Here is an 18,846-nt window from a genome sequence, read left to right as displayed (position 1 = left end):
AGATTTTTCAAGGGCACAAAAGAGAGATAAGTGTGAGGGTCTCATTTAAGATGATGGGGAAGACTGGAGTCTTTCCTTTGTGTGTTTGCTAATCTCCTCCATCCTTTCCATTGAATAACTGCACAATGAGTAAGAATGTGCATAATTTTATAAAGACTAAATCTTGCCTGGACAAACTTGATTACTTTTTATTTAACTAAAATTACAAAACCAGTAGATGAAGTGAAAACAACAGATGTAATATACCTGAATTTTAATAAAGCCTTGAAACTGTCTCATGAGTAGTTAATTGAAAAATTAATGTCAGGGTTTTTTTAGAAGACAATTATATGGATTGAAATGTGGCTAAAGGATGATGCACAAAGAGTAATGATTAAAAGCTATATGGTAGTATCTTGGCAAAGTACAGGAATTGGTGTTAGATATAGTTCTGTTTAACTTTTGGAACATCCACATCTGGAAGTGGATGGAAATGACGAGTGACTTTTACAAATGGTATTGCACTGCAAGGTGCTGCACAGAAGTGATGACAGAGGGATAATCCAGGAGCTTGGAAAACATACACCTGAAAACACGTACAACAAACATGGTTAAATTATCTTTCAAGAAAACAACCAGAAGAGGAGAGGTGTATAGTTTGCATAGGTCCATTTATTCATGGATCAATACAGTGAAGATATTGAAATATATACAAGAGGAAATTATAAAGAACACCAACATACTTTGTAAGCAAACTAGAGCTGTAATGAATGGAAGGGTGACAATCAGTAGCAAATTAAGCTTGCAATAGGAAAGCCATAGTTTTGGGATGCCTTTGAAAAAGCCATCTCCAATAAGGAGCACTATCCCTTATTGGAAATACTTGAATACTTCCAGGAGTAAAATGTATAGTCCAGAACAGTTTGTGTCCCAAGGAATAGTAATGAGCCGTGGTTTAGGTTCCTACTTTAGATACGGGGCACCTAACTGTAGCTAGCAAAGTTTCTTCATGAAGTAGAGAAAACAAGGCCTTGACGCAGGTAACCAGAGTGGGCTCTTCAGTCTCTAACTTCTGTAGCAGGCAGGGAGAATGGTATGAGTGGAAAAAGATAAATTTACTTTGAAGCCACTAGTGGTAAGGCATTAAAAAGAAGGAGAGATTCATGTGCTGTGTTGAAAGTAAATTGGATTTACCTAGAGAAATGAAATACGCTTTACATACAGTGATTATATATGGTTAATGAAATACGCGGGAGGAGGGCAAAAGTCTAAGCTGAATAACAAAACTGCAGAGAACAGCGTAGCCTACAAATTAGCAATAAACAAAGCCCCCCCCCCAAAAAAAAAAAAAAAAAAAAAAAAAAACTTTACATAAGTCAATAGGAGAGAATAATAAAAATAACTTTTTCACATATGGTCTTTTGGTGTTTATAGCATTTTTGCAGTTGCTATATAATAGCTAAGGCCAGTTCTCTCCCATCTACATCCCTTCTGAGGAAGCTGGTGAAGCACCATGGCATTGCCCTGTGGTCTTCTCTGTCCCCACCACCTCTACACAGCAAGGCAGGACCAGCTACCACTGTTGAAAGGTTTCATTTCTCCAAAGCCTGCAGCATGTGCTGTGCTGTTCTGGGGGTCTGGTGGAAAAAATGAGAGGAGGAAGGGCAGAGGGTCTCACAGCTTTTGCTGAGGATGCCTGTTTTGGAGGAACTGATCCCTCTGGAAGTTATATGCCCTAGAGGTGTGTAAAACTGCTTTTCCTCTCACCCAATTTTGGGTAGTTCACTTTTTTACTATTGTCCAGGGAGTATATAGCAGGATGAGCAGAGGCTGAGCATGGAAAGTATCCCAGGCCAACTGGGATTTATGATGTAGACTTATTTTTCTTAGTTGGAGAAATAGTACATTATGTACCTGGCAGCAATGCTGTGCTCACCCATGTGCCTGTTCCCTGCTGAAGTACTGAGGCACAGAGCAACAACAGCTTAGATGCTGTCACATCCAATTCTTGCTTTGATTTTCTCTCTGTACCTCCAGAAAAAGCAGCAAGAGTTTCAGAGCAGTGGTTCTCACGTTGTTAGGTGAAGGGTGTGAATTTGAGCAGTCACTGTTCACAAGGATTAGGATAATGTCCCATCCACTTTTTCAGCTGACATTTGAGATTGAATTAGACCTGTCGAGGCCTGTCAATTTAAGAGTTCCCTATCTTTTCATTAAAGGAGACATCCTCAGTCAGGAAAAGGGTGTCTAATCAAGTACCATATTGGAATATGTTGTCAAAAACAATTGCTTTTTGAAATAGCTGAACATCAGCTAATAAAGTAGACATTTTTGAAACAAACAACTTGACAGATACAAACCATAGCATCTCTGAAGAAGGTATTTGGAGTGTACTGGGTCTCATCTAAGGAGGGGGAGTGAGAGAACAGTTGTGGTGTTTAGCTGCCCAGCACGGTAAAACCCCCACATGGAGATAGAATTTAACTGTGATATTTGTTAACCTTAATTTAGCCACGGAGCAAGCATTGGATGCCACTCCTTGAGCAAAGAAAAAAGTACAGGAAAATAAAGTGGTTTGACACAATATTACAATATCAACCGAGAACTCAGGAAGCTTTACCAAATTCAAGCCAGGCCGTTGTACTCTTTGTGCCTATAGACTCGTGGTATCATCTAGGTTTGAAAAGACTTTCAAGATCACCAAGTCCAACCATCACCCTGACCTACTGAGCCCCATCAGGCATGTTGAGTCTGTCATAGCATTTGCCACAGGTACTGGTTCTCTTGGCCAGAGATTCATTGTCCCTGGGATGCTTTTTCATCCTCTCTCTGAAAGCTAATCTGTTGCATTGCAACTGGTATGTCTTACACAACATACAACATACACAAGCTTTTACAGCATGTCCCCTCTCCACATACATTGCTGGGAGAGGGGGTGACTTTGCATCCTCCTTAACACCATGAAAAGTTGGGTAGTGAGAGTATCTCATCTGTGCATAGAAGAGAAAGTATAAACTGGGATGTCAGTTGTCCTTGCAGTTGAGGCCTTGTGGAAGGAACTTAATGAAAATTAAGATATGTCAGGAGATCTAGCCGAGCAGGCAGTTGTGTTTAAATATCAGCACATGCTTGGGATTACAGGGCATGTCTTGATGTGGGCATCTTGGTGAGACCAGACTTCCACCCTTTGCTTTGAGGAGCTTTGTGGTGCATTACAATAATGGTGGTGACAACCTCTATTTATTTTGCCAGCTGCTGTGGGACAAGGAAAATCATGCGCATGTTTGACATGTTGGTAATGAATTTCTTTTGTACCAGGCAAACGCTGCAGAATGTCTCATGAAAACATCCTAATTAAGGAGTGGATCTGAGTAGACACACAATCTCTAAAATATCAGAAGTTCCACTCAATTTAATGTACATCCAGCAGTTCCCACGAGAGCATTTCAAAATCACTAAGCTTCTGTTTAGCAAAATGGGGATGAGAGCAGGGGCTCGGAAGGACTGTAAATGAAAGATTACTTAACTCTGAGGGAATTGTCTGACTTCTGAATGTTTTCGAGCAGGCTTCTTTCTCAGTAGCTATTTAAACATGTGCATAAAGCAGATGTTCATACTGAGCTGAGCCTTCCACAGGTCCGTTCAAATAGTCAAATGCTTTTCAGGATCTGTCAGGAAGTGTTCTGTGAATCTGATCCACACGATGCAGGTGTCGAAACTACATGAAAAGTGGCTGTCTGGTGAAAGTAAAGATTGCAGTGTGTTTTCATTTGTACTTTCATTTTTAAAACACTCAGGATTTCCTTAAAAAGGAAGGTAAAAGTAAAAAGTTTTCCTTTTAAAGAAGAGGTGAGTTGTTTACAAATTCATATCCACTAAAAGCAATCAAAATACCTTAACTGTGACATATTTAGCAATTTTATTTTATTTTTAAAACACAGTCCTTGAACTTGTGAAACATTCCTGAAGCTTTTCCTACAGTTTCATGGACCTCACAGTATTTTGGAAAGGTTTGGTGTTGGCAGACCCATGTATCTTCATAAAATGTCCCTGAAGTCAGTGAGACATTGGTGATGGGCATGTCAAAGTGAATCAGATTACAAAACTGTGGTTTAAAATGGGGAAGATCTGGTATCTGCCCCTTGCCTGCCTGATCTCTGCCTGCCACGTGCAGAACTGCTTTCCTGAGGCAAGAGTCCTGGCCCTGTGGTACTCTAAGATTTCACCATTTTTCCCCCTTTTCCTCATAACAAATTCTTATATGCCCATATCTCTGTGTAGGAGGAATTATCTTTTTCTGATGATGTTCAGTGTACAGGTCCAGGCACAGATTTACCCGGAGAAAAGAGCAGGATAGAGATCCTTTTCCCAGCAGCAACACCCATTTGGCAAGGACAAGCGAACTGTCAGAGGTTGGGATCCTCCCAGCAGCCTGCAGCTTAGGGCTGGGCTCACATTTTCTGACCCACTGAGAGATGGGGCCACGCAGCTCCCTTGGCTCCCCATCAGTCAGGTCAAGGCCCTGTTCCCTGCCATGTTTTTTGCTTCATTTGAGCAAGGAAGCAGTCACACAGTAGGTGTTTTGATTGTATCTAGGCCACCACTATTTTGTACCTCCTTCAGAAACCCTTCTTCCAATGCAATATGTTTCTGTGTCCTTAAAGAAGCATTCAGGTAGTCTTTCTGGAAGCATCACTTCTTGAGTAGCTTTTCACAAACGGGCACGATTTAAAAATCTCGTATAAAGATGCACGCATCTGACAAACCTTGCACAAGACAAAGCTGTGTCAGAAGCTCTTTTGTAACCAAAAAAAAAAAAAATTCCAGCAACCTGCTTCACCTGTTTGGTGGGGAGTGCAGCGAATGACAGCTTTAGCAACGCTCACATTTGGCAGATGAGTTTGGAGCTTTCTGCACCTTCTGTTAAACCTGCCAAGAGGGCAGGATAGCCTTCTTTCTTTAAAGCATGTCAGGGAAGGACTCTTTGACATAACAGAGGTGCTCTCTGGTTTTCTAAGCAGTTAAATGGCTTTTTATACTTTTTGGTAATTTTTTACAAGGAGGTTTTCTAGACAGCATCAGTATATGCTCCAGCAGGAATCCCTTGGACTAACATGGGGCCCTGAGGTATCCACAGCTCTGTTCCTGACTCCTCTCCAGATCCTCAGCTCACCCCTAAACAACCTGTTCTGTTTTTCAGTCTGTTTAAGGATGTTAACTTGGGTGTAATCTGCAATTTTTCTGTTGCTCTGAAAGGTTATTTTGTCTGCATAAGTAGGCTTTAAGTACCAGGTGATAGTTTTCTTTATGTGACTGTTAAAGGGAAGAAACAATATCTGTTCTTCCCCACCATTCCTCCTTCTTCCTCTCTTCCTATTACCTACTTGGAACAATTTTCAGGACCATGAGATGAAGGAGCAGGATTTTATTTCACTGTTGGCAAACCACTGGAACTGAACTGATCTGGGTCTGTACTGAACCTCCAGTCTTGTGAGATCTGCAAAACCTACACCAATATTCTCATTCCTGGGACAGCCTGTTAAATTTTCTTTGGAGATGCTTCTCCTAACACTATTGACTTTGCTGAGTGCCAGGTACAAGGCACAGTCTTTGACAACATATATTAATATTAATATTAATTAACACCACCTTCTTAGTTCAAGACCTGCTCCATGCCTATCCCTGTGTAGTAGGAGCTCCTCATGACCCAGGACCTGAACTATGACACTTAGCCTGGCAATTTTTTAATTCTTCTCAGCAGATGTATTGTTGATGATTCAGGTTTCATGTAACTTGCATATGTGTGCTTGAACTTTAGTTTTAAAAACTTCAGTTTGTCTTGAGCTGTTGTTGTATGAAGTCATTTTTATCCATGGACTGTTGTTTCTTTTCCACTGCCTGTGTACTGTGTATTTTCTGTGTACTGAAGAAGAAATAGCTTGCTCCCAAAGCTCCATGACTGGGGGTTTCAAGCATTTCTTCTCAGTTAGTGCTGGTGCATTGTAGTGTTCATATTTTGAGTAGCACAAATGAGCCTCACATAATCTCTCTTCAGTAAATGAATTAGTAATAAGACTGAGTGTGCTGTGTCCCCAAAGCTCAGGACTCCTGTGCTCTGATTTTTGACTCCTGACCATTCTTCCCTCCCTTTAGGATAAAGTCCAAGTTTCTGAACTTTCAACAGTTTTAAAACTTGGAAACAAACTCTGAGCAAGTACTTGGATAAGCTCTGAATTGTACCTGAAGTCTTCCCATTCTGCTTTCTATTCTGAGATACATCCTTTTAGCTTCGCTTTGAGACCAGATAAGCCAATGCTTAATACAGTATTCTTTTATTTCCAGTCCTACATGGAAGATCATCTGAAAAATAAGAATCGTCTGGAGAAAGAGTGGGAAGCTCTTTGTGCTTACCAGGCTGAACCCAATGCCACCACCACCGCACAGCAGGAGGAAAATATCCAGAAGAATCGCTCACGGGCTGTGGTACCATGTATGTATGCTTTACTTTGCATGGTTACACTTTAAGTTCTCAATACAATTCTCAATACCCTTTGCACAGTGGTTTGAGAGCTACAGATGACAGGCAAACAGAATACAGAGTTGTGTATATGTGTACTAGAAGATAATAGCTATAAATATTGGCTGGGTGCATGTCCTGTTCTCATTTCAGATGCTGTTTGTCTCCTTAGAAGTTGCATATATGTTACAAAAATGCACAAGTATGTCACCCAGCACTGCTGCTGCAGCTGTGCTGTCTCATGAAATTCAATAGCCAGGGTGTTTTTCAATGCTGGAATATACTTTCTGTGCAAGAGTGGCATCTGTAGCCATTCAACAGAAAGAAGTTTGGCTTGTGTTTAGACAAGTTGGTATCATGTCCATCCAACAGTAATACCAGCAGTCTATAATCAGAGCTAGATGATCTGTTTATCAGATACTCAGCTGTACTGAATGAGCCCCTTTAGGTTTCAGTGGATAAGCTTGCAAACTGGCTTCTCTCTCTTCTAGGCTTACGATGAAAAGGAAAAAGAAAAAAAAAAAAAAAAGAAAAAAAAGCAGACAGTGTTTATATTCCTAGAATTTGCTTTTTCCTGTAAGCAGCCACTTTTTTTGAGCTTGAAATAAAAACTCAATTTCTTATGCAAATATATATCTCATAGATTACACTGGTAGTCCATGGCCACACATTTTATTAAGCAACCAATGAAACAAAACTGAAACTGAGAATATATGCAGAGACCACAGCAACAAAAATGCTCTCAATCAGTGTGCCCACAATCCAGCTGGGTAGCTTGGCAAACACATATAGCTATTTTAAATTTTAAAGTGCCCTGAAAACATTAATTTTCCCTATGAGAGCCTAGAGTAAGTACTATTCCTCCATTAGAAATGGGGAAATGACAGGTAACACATTAAGTAAATGTCAGAGCCAGATTTGGAGTGAAGATTGTTTGGAGCTGCATAATTTCACTGAGCCCATCAGTGCCTGCATATTTGTTTCAGCAGGATTTGGCTCTCCTTAGTGTAGACGTTCCTTCTGCTGTACTGTACTGCTTGGGAGAGGAGTGCAGTAGTTTGGCAATATAAATTCTCCTGAACAATATGGTGCTGGTCAAAAGTCTGCAAGCAACACCTGACTGACTTCATTTGTTTGGGGATCAGACCTATTGGAAAATTCTAAAAACGTATGCAAGAAAGTTAAATGAGTGCAAGACTTCTGTGCTCTTTTGTGTCCCGAAAAAAACAGCATTTAATGGACATAACACAAAGTGAAAATTGTTCCATGATAATGTGTATTGATCCAAATTGATCTTCTTGCTTAAGTTGTTCTTGTCAATGTGAACTTACAGTGTGGACCATCTTAAGCTGTTTCAAGACCCTGTTCCAAAGTTAAGCCAGATTGTTTCTATTTGCTGCCTTGCAGCAAATAGCAGGTGTTGCCAGAAATTGATGCTGGTTATTCAGATGATGCAGTAAATATGTCTGCATGATACAATGAGCAGTGAGATAGGGACCTTCAGACTAGAACAGTCTAGTCATGAGTCCAGAAGCATTATAGCTGTAGCAGGGCTAAAGAGCAGAAAATTTGAGCTTGGGTGTCATGCCACGCTAGAGAGCTGAGCTATTTTCAGAGCAGAGCTGATAGCTTTTTTTCATCATATTGTACCAAGTGGATGAATCAGCCTACAGTGATCAGCCATCAGTTTACAAATCCCTGCCCCTTGCTTCTTCCATGGTGCATTGTATCCCTGTTCTTCTCAGCACTGAGTCCAGACTGAATCAATACTACTCATGAAGGTATTTGGACACCAACAGGGTGTCTGCAGTTTATTTAAAGCTTTAATTATAAATGTTTTAGTGCACTTAAAGTCTCTTAGTACTTCTACAAGAGGAAAATGCTATTTCATGGCTTTGTTACAACATGAAAACTTCTGTTCTGGCTATTAGCATACTTGGAACTTTCCATTGTGACTGAGTTGCACAAAATTACCTGCTCTTACTTTCCAAAGTTGCTGTGTACTGGTAAACAGCTGTCATGTTATACCCCTCAAACTACTTTGATGATAGGTGAAAAGCATGGCACATAGCTTAAACAATAATAAATTTTGATAAGATGGTGGTTATTGTACATTCTAGGATTAGACCGACTTGAGAAAGAGCCCAGTTTGCCCAGGTTTTGACTGACATGAAAACTGTAGCAAAAAGTCACAGATTTGCTCCTGAATAAATTAAGAAGCAAAGTTGATATTCTTTTGATATGCTACTAAGTTGTTATGCTATATTCAAAGTATTCTCAGAGTAATGCCTTGTTAGCATTTCCTTACCCTTTTCATATTCATAATCACCTTGACAAGGTAAAACAAGATTGCCAATTCATGCAAAAGATTTCATCTTAGGAAGGCTTCAAAGAAGCTTTCATATCACGTTGTATTTACTTCACTTTTTCCTTTCTCAACCACTCCTAAAATATTGGGATAGTATTCTTACTGATTACATAACTGATGTCATTTCTAGATAAACAAGATCTTTAAGCTCACAATTCTATCCTATCTTATTCTTTTACGTGTCTTCTCTCTTTACAGATTCTAAAATATTTGGTGGCAGAAGCATCTCAACACTGCACTTAGTTAATTAATTACTAGTTTAAAATATTCAAAGTGAAGTAACTCAGACCTTCCAAATTAATAAAATTTCATCATTTTATGCAAGCAACAGGAAGGTTGCCATAATTTAGGGTAATGCAGTGCCTCCTTTTCTGTATGAACACATGAACAGCCCCATTTGTTGATGTCAAAAAAAAAAATGGTTTTTGCATTTAATTTTCTCTTCTTGCATCTCTGAAAAACACATCAATAGGATCAATACTGCATGTTGTTATATATGAGAGTATGTGTGTATACCATAGATATATACATGCATTTTAAACATCTGGGAAATATTCTTTGCAGTGAGCATCTTGTCTATCATCACTCTGTCCACAGGTCGTGGTATATATTAGAGCAAGCTGCTTATTCGTGATTCTTCATCATGATTCTTCACAGTCTTCACACTGTTCCACTTTTGCTCCTCAATAGTTCTTCACTTTCTTACTTCAGTGTAGTTCTGTAGAGTGCTTTTATATCTGCATGTATGTAGAGGGGAAAATGCCAGTCTAAATCTGTACAGAGGAAAACAATGGTCCAGGCAAAAGGTGCCATCTTGGTTGTTGGGAGTGATGCCCTGCTATGCGATGCCAGGTTTCAGACAACCAAAAGTCTCCCATATGCACTGAAGCATCAAATTAATGATTCAGTGTGAGCATGATTCTGTGAAATCATAGATTAAGATGCATAAATTTAAGTGGCTCTATGTAGTTGGCTCCATGTGAACCAAATGTCAAAACTCCCATTACCACCGTTGAAGTGCTCAGTCAGTGCAGTGGTACTGAAAGAGCTATGCAATGCCCAAAAATAGGCTTCTGGTTTACAGTGGAATTAATAGCTCTAGGATGACCTTCAGATAGCCTGTGTGAGTTTCAGATGCTGGTCCAATAGGAAAGAAGCCTTTAGGTTTTGTGTCATATTTGTTAACCTTGTGCAAACATCTACTCTACAGTTTCTCATATGTTATGGAGTTGATGTTTAGCCAACTAAATCAAGTCCCATTAACTGTGACCTAGTATACATAGATACCATTATGTAAACAACTTAATTTAGGTGTCTCAGTTTATAAGCTGAGTTTTTATATATTGCAAACTCGTGTTTGCTTTATATTTTATCGTTTATCTTCTATTCTCTACACTTTATTCCTTATGCATATAAAATACCACATTGTGTTGTATTTCTCCTCAGCTATATGTTAGTAGTAGCCTTCTTGTTTAGGAAGCCTCTCTCTGCCACACACGTCTATCTATACATTTTATTTTTCTCTCAGCTGTGGTTTGGCTCGAGCGATAACAAATGCAAAGTAGTGCAGCATTTGTCTGTAGCTATTGTAGATATTTGAAATGATGGCTAGTTGTAGCTTGCCCAGATTGCAGTAGCTAGTAACAGCATTTGTCTTTTCTCTCACTTCCTTATTATCTTCCCTCTCCCCTCCTATTTCTTCATTCATCTTTCTTGCTTGCTTTTTAGATTGATCTTATATTTCTTACTTTTCTTTCATCCCCTTCCTTTCTCTTTGTATCTCCTCATTTTCCAGCTCCTTTTTCATTGCCTGTGACATAATCAATGTGTAGTTGACAAAACAAAAACAAAAAACCTTGTACATTCGGCATTTCCCCATAGTTGCTTATTGCTTATGCTAACATTGCTAATTGTTAATGTAATTCTTAGCAAACGGGTGTCTGTGGTATTTTTTTTTCCTTTTCTGCCTGTTTCTGGAGAGCTATTATGCTAGTTCCTAGAAGCTTTGAGGTGATAACAGGCATAGACAAGCACAATCTGTTCATTGTCAATATGAACACTTAATGCTGCAACTGAACTACACATGGGTGAAAACTCTTGCTATATGCAGAAAACACATGTCCAACCTTTTTTGCACCTGTTTGTTTTTTTCTTTTTTCTTTTTTCTTTTTTTTTTCCTGAAAGCAAGTACAAAGTCTCACTACTATGAAAGCATTAACTTGTGTCACCCTCTGATAAACCCTACAAGACAGCAAGATAATGATAAGGTACACTAAAAGGGGGGAATCTGGATAAAATATTATGTTTAAGAAAAGAAAATATTTCCAAAATTACAGATCTGATACTTGACTTTTTATTGGAGAACCACACTAACATCTGTTTGCTAAATACCAATGAGTCATAGTCCCTGATGTCTCCCACATCCATTACTTGAAAACACCTCACGAATTTTCTTTGGTGATTAGTTCAAACACTTTTGCTGTATAATGGATGCGTCTGTTCTTAAGAGCTTACCTAGCCTAAGATAGGTGAGAGGTGAGATTTTATGCATTTAACCTGTGTATCTCCAATAGCCATTTTTGGTTATACATTTTGAAACTTGTTTCAGATCTGTAGATCTTCCTCAAGCACTCTGTGAAAATGCTTACTGTAAAGCATCCTGTAAAAAATCTTGGGTAGTCCCAAGATCTCAGATGTTCATTGTTCTGTTTCATTTTTTTGGGGGCAGTGGTGCCAAAGTAAAGGTGAACAGTATCCATGACCATGCTCCCTTTCTCATCTTCTTGACCTTCATGTTCTGTTTAAAACTCACCAGAGGAAATAATTTTATGTGAATAGTAATGAATGGTTCTTCATTTATTTGTCATGCTTTATTTGTTACACTTCTAGTCTTATTCCAGAAGAATGTTGTTCACATTTGCCTTTCACATATTGAACTGCCATGAGATTACTGGTGAATAAATATAAGTAGTGCTCAAACCCCATCTTTACTTTCCTGTGTACTACTTACGATGTTTGATACCCCATTTATTGTTACTTACTATTAACATAAGAGTACTTAATAATTTCAAAAGCCAACTTGTAGTTCTGCTATTAGGAATGGTATCATGATGGTCACTAGACAAGATACAAAGGGGTCAAGGTATGTTTATGTACCCTTACTTTGGCTTTTTGAGTAACTGTTGGAAAGATCCTCCCAAAACATCAGTTTCCATGTTCAACTTGGAAACACCCAAAGTAGAAGATTACTGGAAGGGCAGCTCCACAACTTCTCTCCACACTACACTGTGCAGGGTAGGTTTGCTGAGATGTGTGAACCATGCTGATTATGTATCATATACAAGTTGTTTGGAATTCGTATTTAAAGATGTAGACATTTCTTGCATAAATTATCTGTATGTGGTCTGGTCTTCTCTCTGTAGTCAAAAGAAAGAAAAAGGAACTTCTGGTGTGTAATTTGTCTGGCCTGAGACAGCTAAATCAAGATGAGATGATTCATCACCTAGAAATATTTTTTTCTCTTAACGAAAAGTGAATCTAGATGACTGGAACAGATGCAGACATCTGCATTGTCACTCAATACATACAGACAAATAAATGCCATCCATTATATATACCCTGAAATTTTAAAAAAGGGCTAGAGTTTGAAGATTAAAGAATTTAAAGGGCAACGATATCTACTCTAAGCATAACTGAACAAGAACCAGTAAAATACCAGCTAAAACACAGTAAAAGAATCATGATGATGGACAAACAACATGAGTAAATCTTTTACGTCCAGAGTTGCTGTTTTCTTTACTAGTAGTGCCTGAACTGGCTACATTACTAACAGCGCAGGAACATCTGTATGTGTTCCCATCATACTTTTATTTGTAGCTGTTATCTGATTTTGTCTCTCCTGTGAGCACCGCCAAGTCATATTGTCTCCTCACATCACATGTAGCACCACACAGCAATGGTGTTTGATCAGGTCACATTAACTTTCTGTCCAGCTCTAAATTGTACTTCGATGTTCCGGCTGTTCATTTTATAGAGAAACCAGATGGACCAAATCCATCAGCTTACTTCTTCCATGACCCTGCAAACACAGGAATGTTTTCTGTAATACTGTTTGTTTTTTTTTTTTCCTAGTAATTTTCCTAGTTTAAATCTTAAACTCCCTGAACAACACCATATTATGGTGCATCTCGTAGAATCACAGAATCACAGAATAGTCTAGGTTGGAAGAGACCTCCAAGATCACCTAGTCCAACCTCTGACCTAACACTAACAAGGCCTTCTCTAATGAAGACATGCTTTCTCTTACGCATCCTCCGAACTATCATAGAGCTTCGTTCCTGAGTCAGGCTTTGACTCGGTGTTTCCATCAAAGCTATGCTAGGTTAGGAATCAGAAGGAAATATCCTGTCTGCGATATACACTGTTTAGCTGTCTTGAAATAACGCATAAATCTGACTTCGCATTGTTTAACTTACAATGAGTAAAATATTTGTATAGAAACTTTCATCTCTTTATTTTTGCCTTTGCAGATGATCATTCCAGGATATGTCTGAAAGCTGAAAATAGCCACGACAATTCAGACTACATTAATGCTAGCCCAATTGTAAGTACAACAACCTAAGAGAAATAATCCAAATAATCGGTCCCTGTCTTTCCCTGTTGTTAAAATATGATAACTTGAGGTACCTCACTGCCGCACAACACTGATGTCTCAGTGTACTTTCTCTTTGAAGAGAAAGAAATATCCTACAAATGTGTTCAATACTCTTAAGGATTATGTACTAAGAAAATAGTCACTAGATGGTCGTTCTTCTACCTCGTAATAATGTCAGGTTTTCTGTGCTTGATGTTAGTAATTTACTGATCATAAAATTCAGCAATATACCCTTAGTATGGCTTTCCTTTTCTGAGGAGGTAAAGCTTTCTTGTTTTTCACTCATTTTTTACCTAGTCCTACTGCTGTCAGAGGAGGAATGGTTTATGCAGGTGCAGACAACTGAGCTCCATGAGCTTCTGAATTTCTGGACATTTCCTCTTAGCTTTCCTCATCTACCGCCTTCCCGATGTGTAGCTCTATGTTTCTGTAGCTCTCCTGGTTCTTCTCTGAGCTTGCTGTTTCAAAAGCAAGAACAAGTTCCCTCTCCACTCATGTGTCCATTCAATCTGCAAAATAGGTCTGCCCAGTTTTTGCCTCTGAATACTCCAGCCTGGCCCAGCTGCCCTTTCTCACCCTATGCAAACTGAATATGGATCCTTTCTTGTCAATGAAAAGTGACAAGAAGAGGTCTCCACTATTAGAAACAAAACAGCTATGATGGAGCCAGTAGTATTGCCCTGTCCTAGCTTCTCAATGGAAGTGTCAAGATAACATTTGAGGGAGAAAAAGTATGGGAGTCACTTTGCACTTGGTTCTTTTTCACATTACTTAAGTATCTAAAATATTATAGGGAAACTGTGTGAGAAAGAATTTAAGATGGAGAATTAGCTCTCACTGTAGCGGGTTGTGTATGCCATTACTGTCTCATTTTCCTGGGGAGCATCACTCCCCCAGTTAAATCAATTCATGTGGGCAAGGCAGCTGACAATTTGCAACAGCATGAAATTACAGGCTGCTTCCTTCCTTCTAATGTTGTTGAGAATGCTTCTTCCAAAACAGAAAAAAAAAATATATATATATATATATATATCTTTATATATATATATATAAACGGTTCTGTGAGCTTCATCGTCTTTACTTTCAGTGGAGTTCAAAAGCCTCATTTCCTTGAATATATAAAAATGTTTTATTCACATAAATACGCGTTTAAAAACACATAGAACTCAACGGGCATCTTCAGGATGTTTTTGTCTTTGGCTTAGGGTAGAGGGTAGACCAAAGCACCCGCATGTTTCAGGGATTGCCAGCTGTCATTTTAGAAAACAAGGATAGATGCACAAAGATTAATGCAGTTTTTAGACTACTTTTAAGTCTGTCTCTGCCTAGACCAAGCTCTTATCTGGCCCTAGGATTAGAAGATCATCAAAGTAACTTGGAGCTCCAAGGAATATTGGGTGAGTTCAAGCCTTAATTTGGTAGTAAATCTGAGAGGTTTCATAGCAAGTGCAAGATGTATGCGGTAATTAAGATACCATATTCTTTTAAGAGCTCGGTTGTCATTCACATGACTACAGGAAGTGGAATTGCAGCATTTGTAGACATGGGGCTAAGCCAGGTTCAACACTGGCAGCAGCACAGATGGCAGGAGTTTTTACCAAAGACACCAGGATGGGTTTCTGCAACTTGCCCAAAAGTTATTGTGGACACATCCTGGTTTTAATACACAGATTAGCATGGGTAAGGGGTGAAAGCTTGCATGTGTGTATATGCCTGTTGCAATTATATTTTTAGATTATACTGTAGTTATTCCCTTAATTACACTGATGAGAAAAGTTTGAGATTGGGTAGTGTTGTGGGTGGAGAAGCAAGACCAAGATATTCCATTGACATAACTGGGAAGTAGTTTGCTTTGTCTGGATGCCCTGTGGTAGTGAAGGGAGAGGATCTCCACTTTCACAGCTTTTAAGTAATGTTTTAACAGGGAGTTGTAGTCTTGCCACTCCATCCAGCACACAAGGGTATTTTCTTCTGCGAGACTAGAAGATATTTCATTTTTATAGCTTTCTCATACTCAAGAGTTTTGTCCAAATAAGTCACAGTGATGAAGCAAAGTTCTAGTTGTCTCCCTATCTCTTATGGCAGTATTTGTATACTCAGAGATAAGTGGGCGCACAAGTGTTTCACTGGGTTAAGATGAACACTCAGGATCTTGCATAGCCATAGAAAACTGCCAAGAGAAACTTATGATCTCCTCTACCTCTTGGTAGGATAGGGATCCTGATGTGTGGGAAGGAGTGCCACAGCCAACATTTACGTAGACGACCTGTTATTCCAAGGAAAGAGATGCTCCAGATGGTTTTGTGCTAACTCAATAGTCATTTCACTATTTTGGAAGCCACAGATAAAATGTGTGTTTCCTGAAGGTGATGCAGTGGGAGGTTGGTAGGAGGAAATCACTACTTTGCAAGCTCATAGTTTGGAAAGACTCCCTGCAAACTGTTTCATTTCAAGACAAATGAGGTATCTTAAAGTTAGTGTTAGTGTAATTGTATTTGTTAATCTGGAATTGTTTGTGAACAGTGAGGTAGAATATAGGAGTGATAGAGACTTTATGAGCTGCTTACAACCTGAGATACCTACTGAAATATTATATTGGGCACTTGATTCTGCAGTATTTTCTGCAGCCTGAGCTGGACATACTTACTGTTACTACTGCTGTTTATTTGAGACATTTTCTGTTAGCACACACATTTGATCCACTTCTTTGTGAGCAAGTCTGCCTTTAATCACTCTTGAAAAAATCCTGCAATTTCTTTCTTTAAGAATGCTGCCTTTCAACTTAAATAACCTCAGTAATTACCATGTCAATATGGTGATGTTGCTTCTGTTTTTGGGTTGGAAACGAGCGTTGTAGTGGGCTGCAAGATGGGCACTAAAAGCAGAGGACCAGTACAGCCTGAACTGACGAGAAGAGGATTTCTCCTCCCTGCGCGTGTGAGCTGTCTGGCAAGGGAAGAGTGTGAAATAAAGTAATTATATTTGAGCTTCGGGTAGGGAGGCTTCCAGTCGCGTACAAGTCGCAGGGTATCTCCAGCTTCTGGGTCAGTGGTCCAGCCTCCAGCTGGGGCTCACTCAACCTTAACTTAAGTCTAAATGAGTGCAGCAGAACACAGTAAAAAAATCCCCTCGCTAGACAATGGGCTGGCCACCTGCCCACATGTTCCTGCCTTTTAAAAAATGCTACCCCCTCAAGACCTCCTTTCCCTCCAATATGTTGTGAAAACTGGGGTTAGATTGATGGCCTCACCACAGCTGGAGGTTGGTGAGGAGAATCAGCAGAGATTTAGTCCAAGTTCTTCCTGTAGCCATTTAACTTCAATGTAGCATCAGGCCAGGCAAAATGAGTCCTTGGGAGAATTTGCAGGGTAAAAGTGGGGTAGAAATCTGTTTCCCTCCTCTCTGAAATAACATAAAGTACTATGATAATAACTCTGCTATCGGCAGCTGAATGAAAAGCTTGCAATTACAGCACAAGGAGACCCTGACTGTGCAGAATAAAACTGTGATAATTACATCTGTCATATTTGTACTTAGTCCTCATTAAATTTCAGGAAAATCATCCAGTAGTAAATAATGTGCAATCTTTGCTTTTAAATCAGAGGTCATGAAAGTAAATGGGAATTCTGTTTTTCCTCATAGGGTGTCTGAGAGAGAAAAAAAATCCCATCAACTACATTTAAAAACTCAGTTTGCTTATTATTGAAGACACCAGACTGAGGAATGTCATTAACGTGACAGTTTGTTCAAACACAGCATACAAATTTCATCACGAAGAATAGACTCCAAAATTCATAATGGCATTCACAGCCAGATTTACTTCTTTCATTCCATTAGGGGTTTTAAAAGAAGGATTTAAAAATTGTTTTAAATTTTAATTCAAACATGAAAATGAGGACTGGTCTACCTTTTTAGTTTTAATGCTGAAATGTGATTACAAAGTTCACCAGTATCTGCTGGATACAATTTGTTTTACAACTTTTTTTTTTTTTTTTTTTTTTTTACTTTTACTTTTATAGATTATCTATACTCTATAGAGTGCATTAATTAGATACGTGAAAGTAGATTTTATTGGCATGATAAACACATTGAATCTGGAAACTACTCAGTACCTTGAATCCATACAAATTCTTAAGGCATTAATTAATCAGAGTTCAGCTTTCTTTCCATCGTGTTTAGTCTCCACTGGATCTCGTTCTGCTCTCATATGATTTACGAATATTTCAGCCAGACACAGAAGATTTAGATCAAGGCAAATACAGTGTAACTGGGAGCATTTTTCTCTGTGGCAAGTAAGGATTGGACAAGCTGATGGGGAAGGTAAAGGGCAGGAATAAATCGATGGATCATTTATGTGAGAGTCCAAAATAGTCATTGATACTCAATGCTTACAATGACACAAAACTGCTTAACAAGAATCTATATGTACCAGGATTTTCTCCCAGTATGTATTGATATTGCTGTATTTCATCAGCATTATCAGTGAAATCATGCAGTGCTAGGAAGTCTATGTAAAAACTCACAAAAATTCAGGAGTCTTCAGGGAAACCATGAAAAAATAAAGCAACTGGATATTAGAGCTCTTGTAAGAAAAAATAGGGTAGTTTTGGTCTGTGGTCTGGTATTAATTTAACAAAGTTGCAACTAATTGTGATAGTGTTCTTCCCATATTTTCCTACCTTAAGATACAGCTATAATTACAAAGAAAAAAAATTACTATAGAAAAATACAAGTTTTTATTAGTTATTTTTAGTTGTTTTGTTTGTTTGTTTGTTTGTTTTTGTATTAGATACTAACATATCTAATAGTTAGGGACTGTTTTCTGTGGTATTTCTTTTCCAACAATGAACATGAATGCTCATCCTGTTTGTTTCCATCTTTGACAGTGGCAAAATGACCAAAAATGACCACCAAAATGACCACAGTTAATTGCATGATCAGTTGCAGTAATCCTTGATCCCTTTTTCCCCTTAATACAATATTAAGGAAACCTAGATTGAACCATTATCACCAGGCTTGCCTTCGTTGTATCACTGCAGAAAATGAGAATTCATCCATAATAAAACTGAAGTAATAATTGCACCTTTTTTTCTTGCCAAAAATGGCTGTTCTGCCCAGTTCTAATGTTACTCATGTGAATTTTTTTCTTTGATAAAAAGCACATAATAAAACATAAAGGGAAAAATCTTGTTATTTTTAAGCAATTGCTAGTAGGATGATTTCTGAAGAATTTTCCTAAGTCAAATATTAACAAACAGTTGATTTTTGTTTTAATAATACTTGATGGTATGGAGCCTGGTGTTCTCTATTCTTCTTGGAGAATACATT

General features: G+C 38.6%; 1 protein-coding gene across 1 annotated transcript in view; it reads left to right on the top strand.

Moving 5' to 3' along the window:
• PTPRN2 (protein tyrosine phosphatase receptor type N2) overlaps window positions 1-18,846 on the top strand; it is a gene marked incomplete at its 5' end in the record, with an annotated part of 646,773 nt that overhangs the window by 581,910 nt on the left and 46,017 nt on the right. Inside the window, 2 exons of the mRNA XM_032183394.1 lie at window positions 6,322-6,469; window positions 13,394-13,467. Of these exons, the coding sequence (XP_032039285.1) occupies window positions 6,322-6,469; window positions 13,394-13,467 (222 nt within the window). The remainder of the gene's footprint in view (window positions 1-6,321; window positions 6,470-13,393; window positions 13,468-18,846) is intronic.

This window comes from Aythya fuligula, chromosome 2, assembly GCF_009819795.1.
Source record: "Aythya fuligula isolate bAytFul2 chromosome 2, bAytFul2.pri, whole genome shotgun sequence".
In the NCBI taxonomy this organism is placed as follows: domain Eukaryota; kingdom Metazoa; phylum Chordata; class Aves; order Anseriformes; family Anatidae; genus Aythya; species Aythya fuligula.
This window is presented reverse-complemented; position numbering and strand designations above follow the sequence as displayed.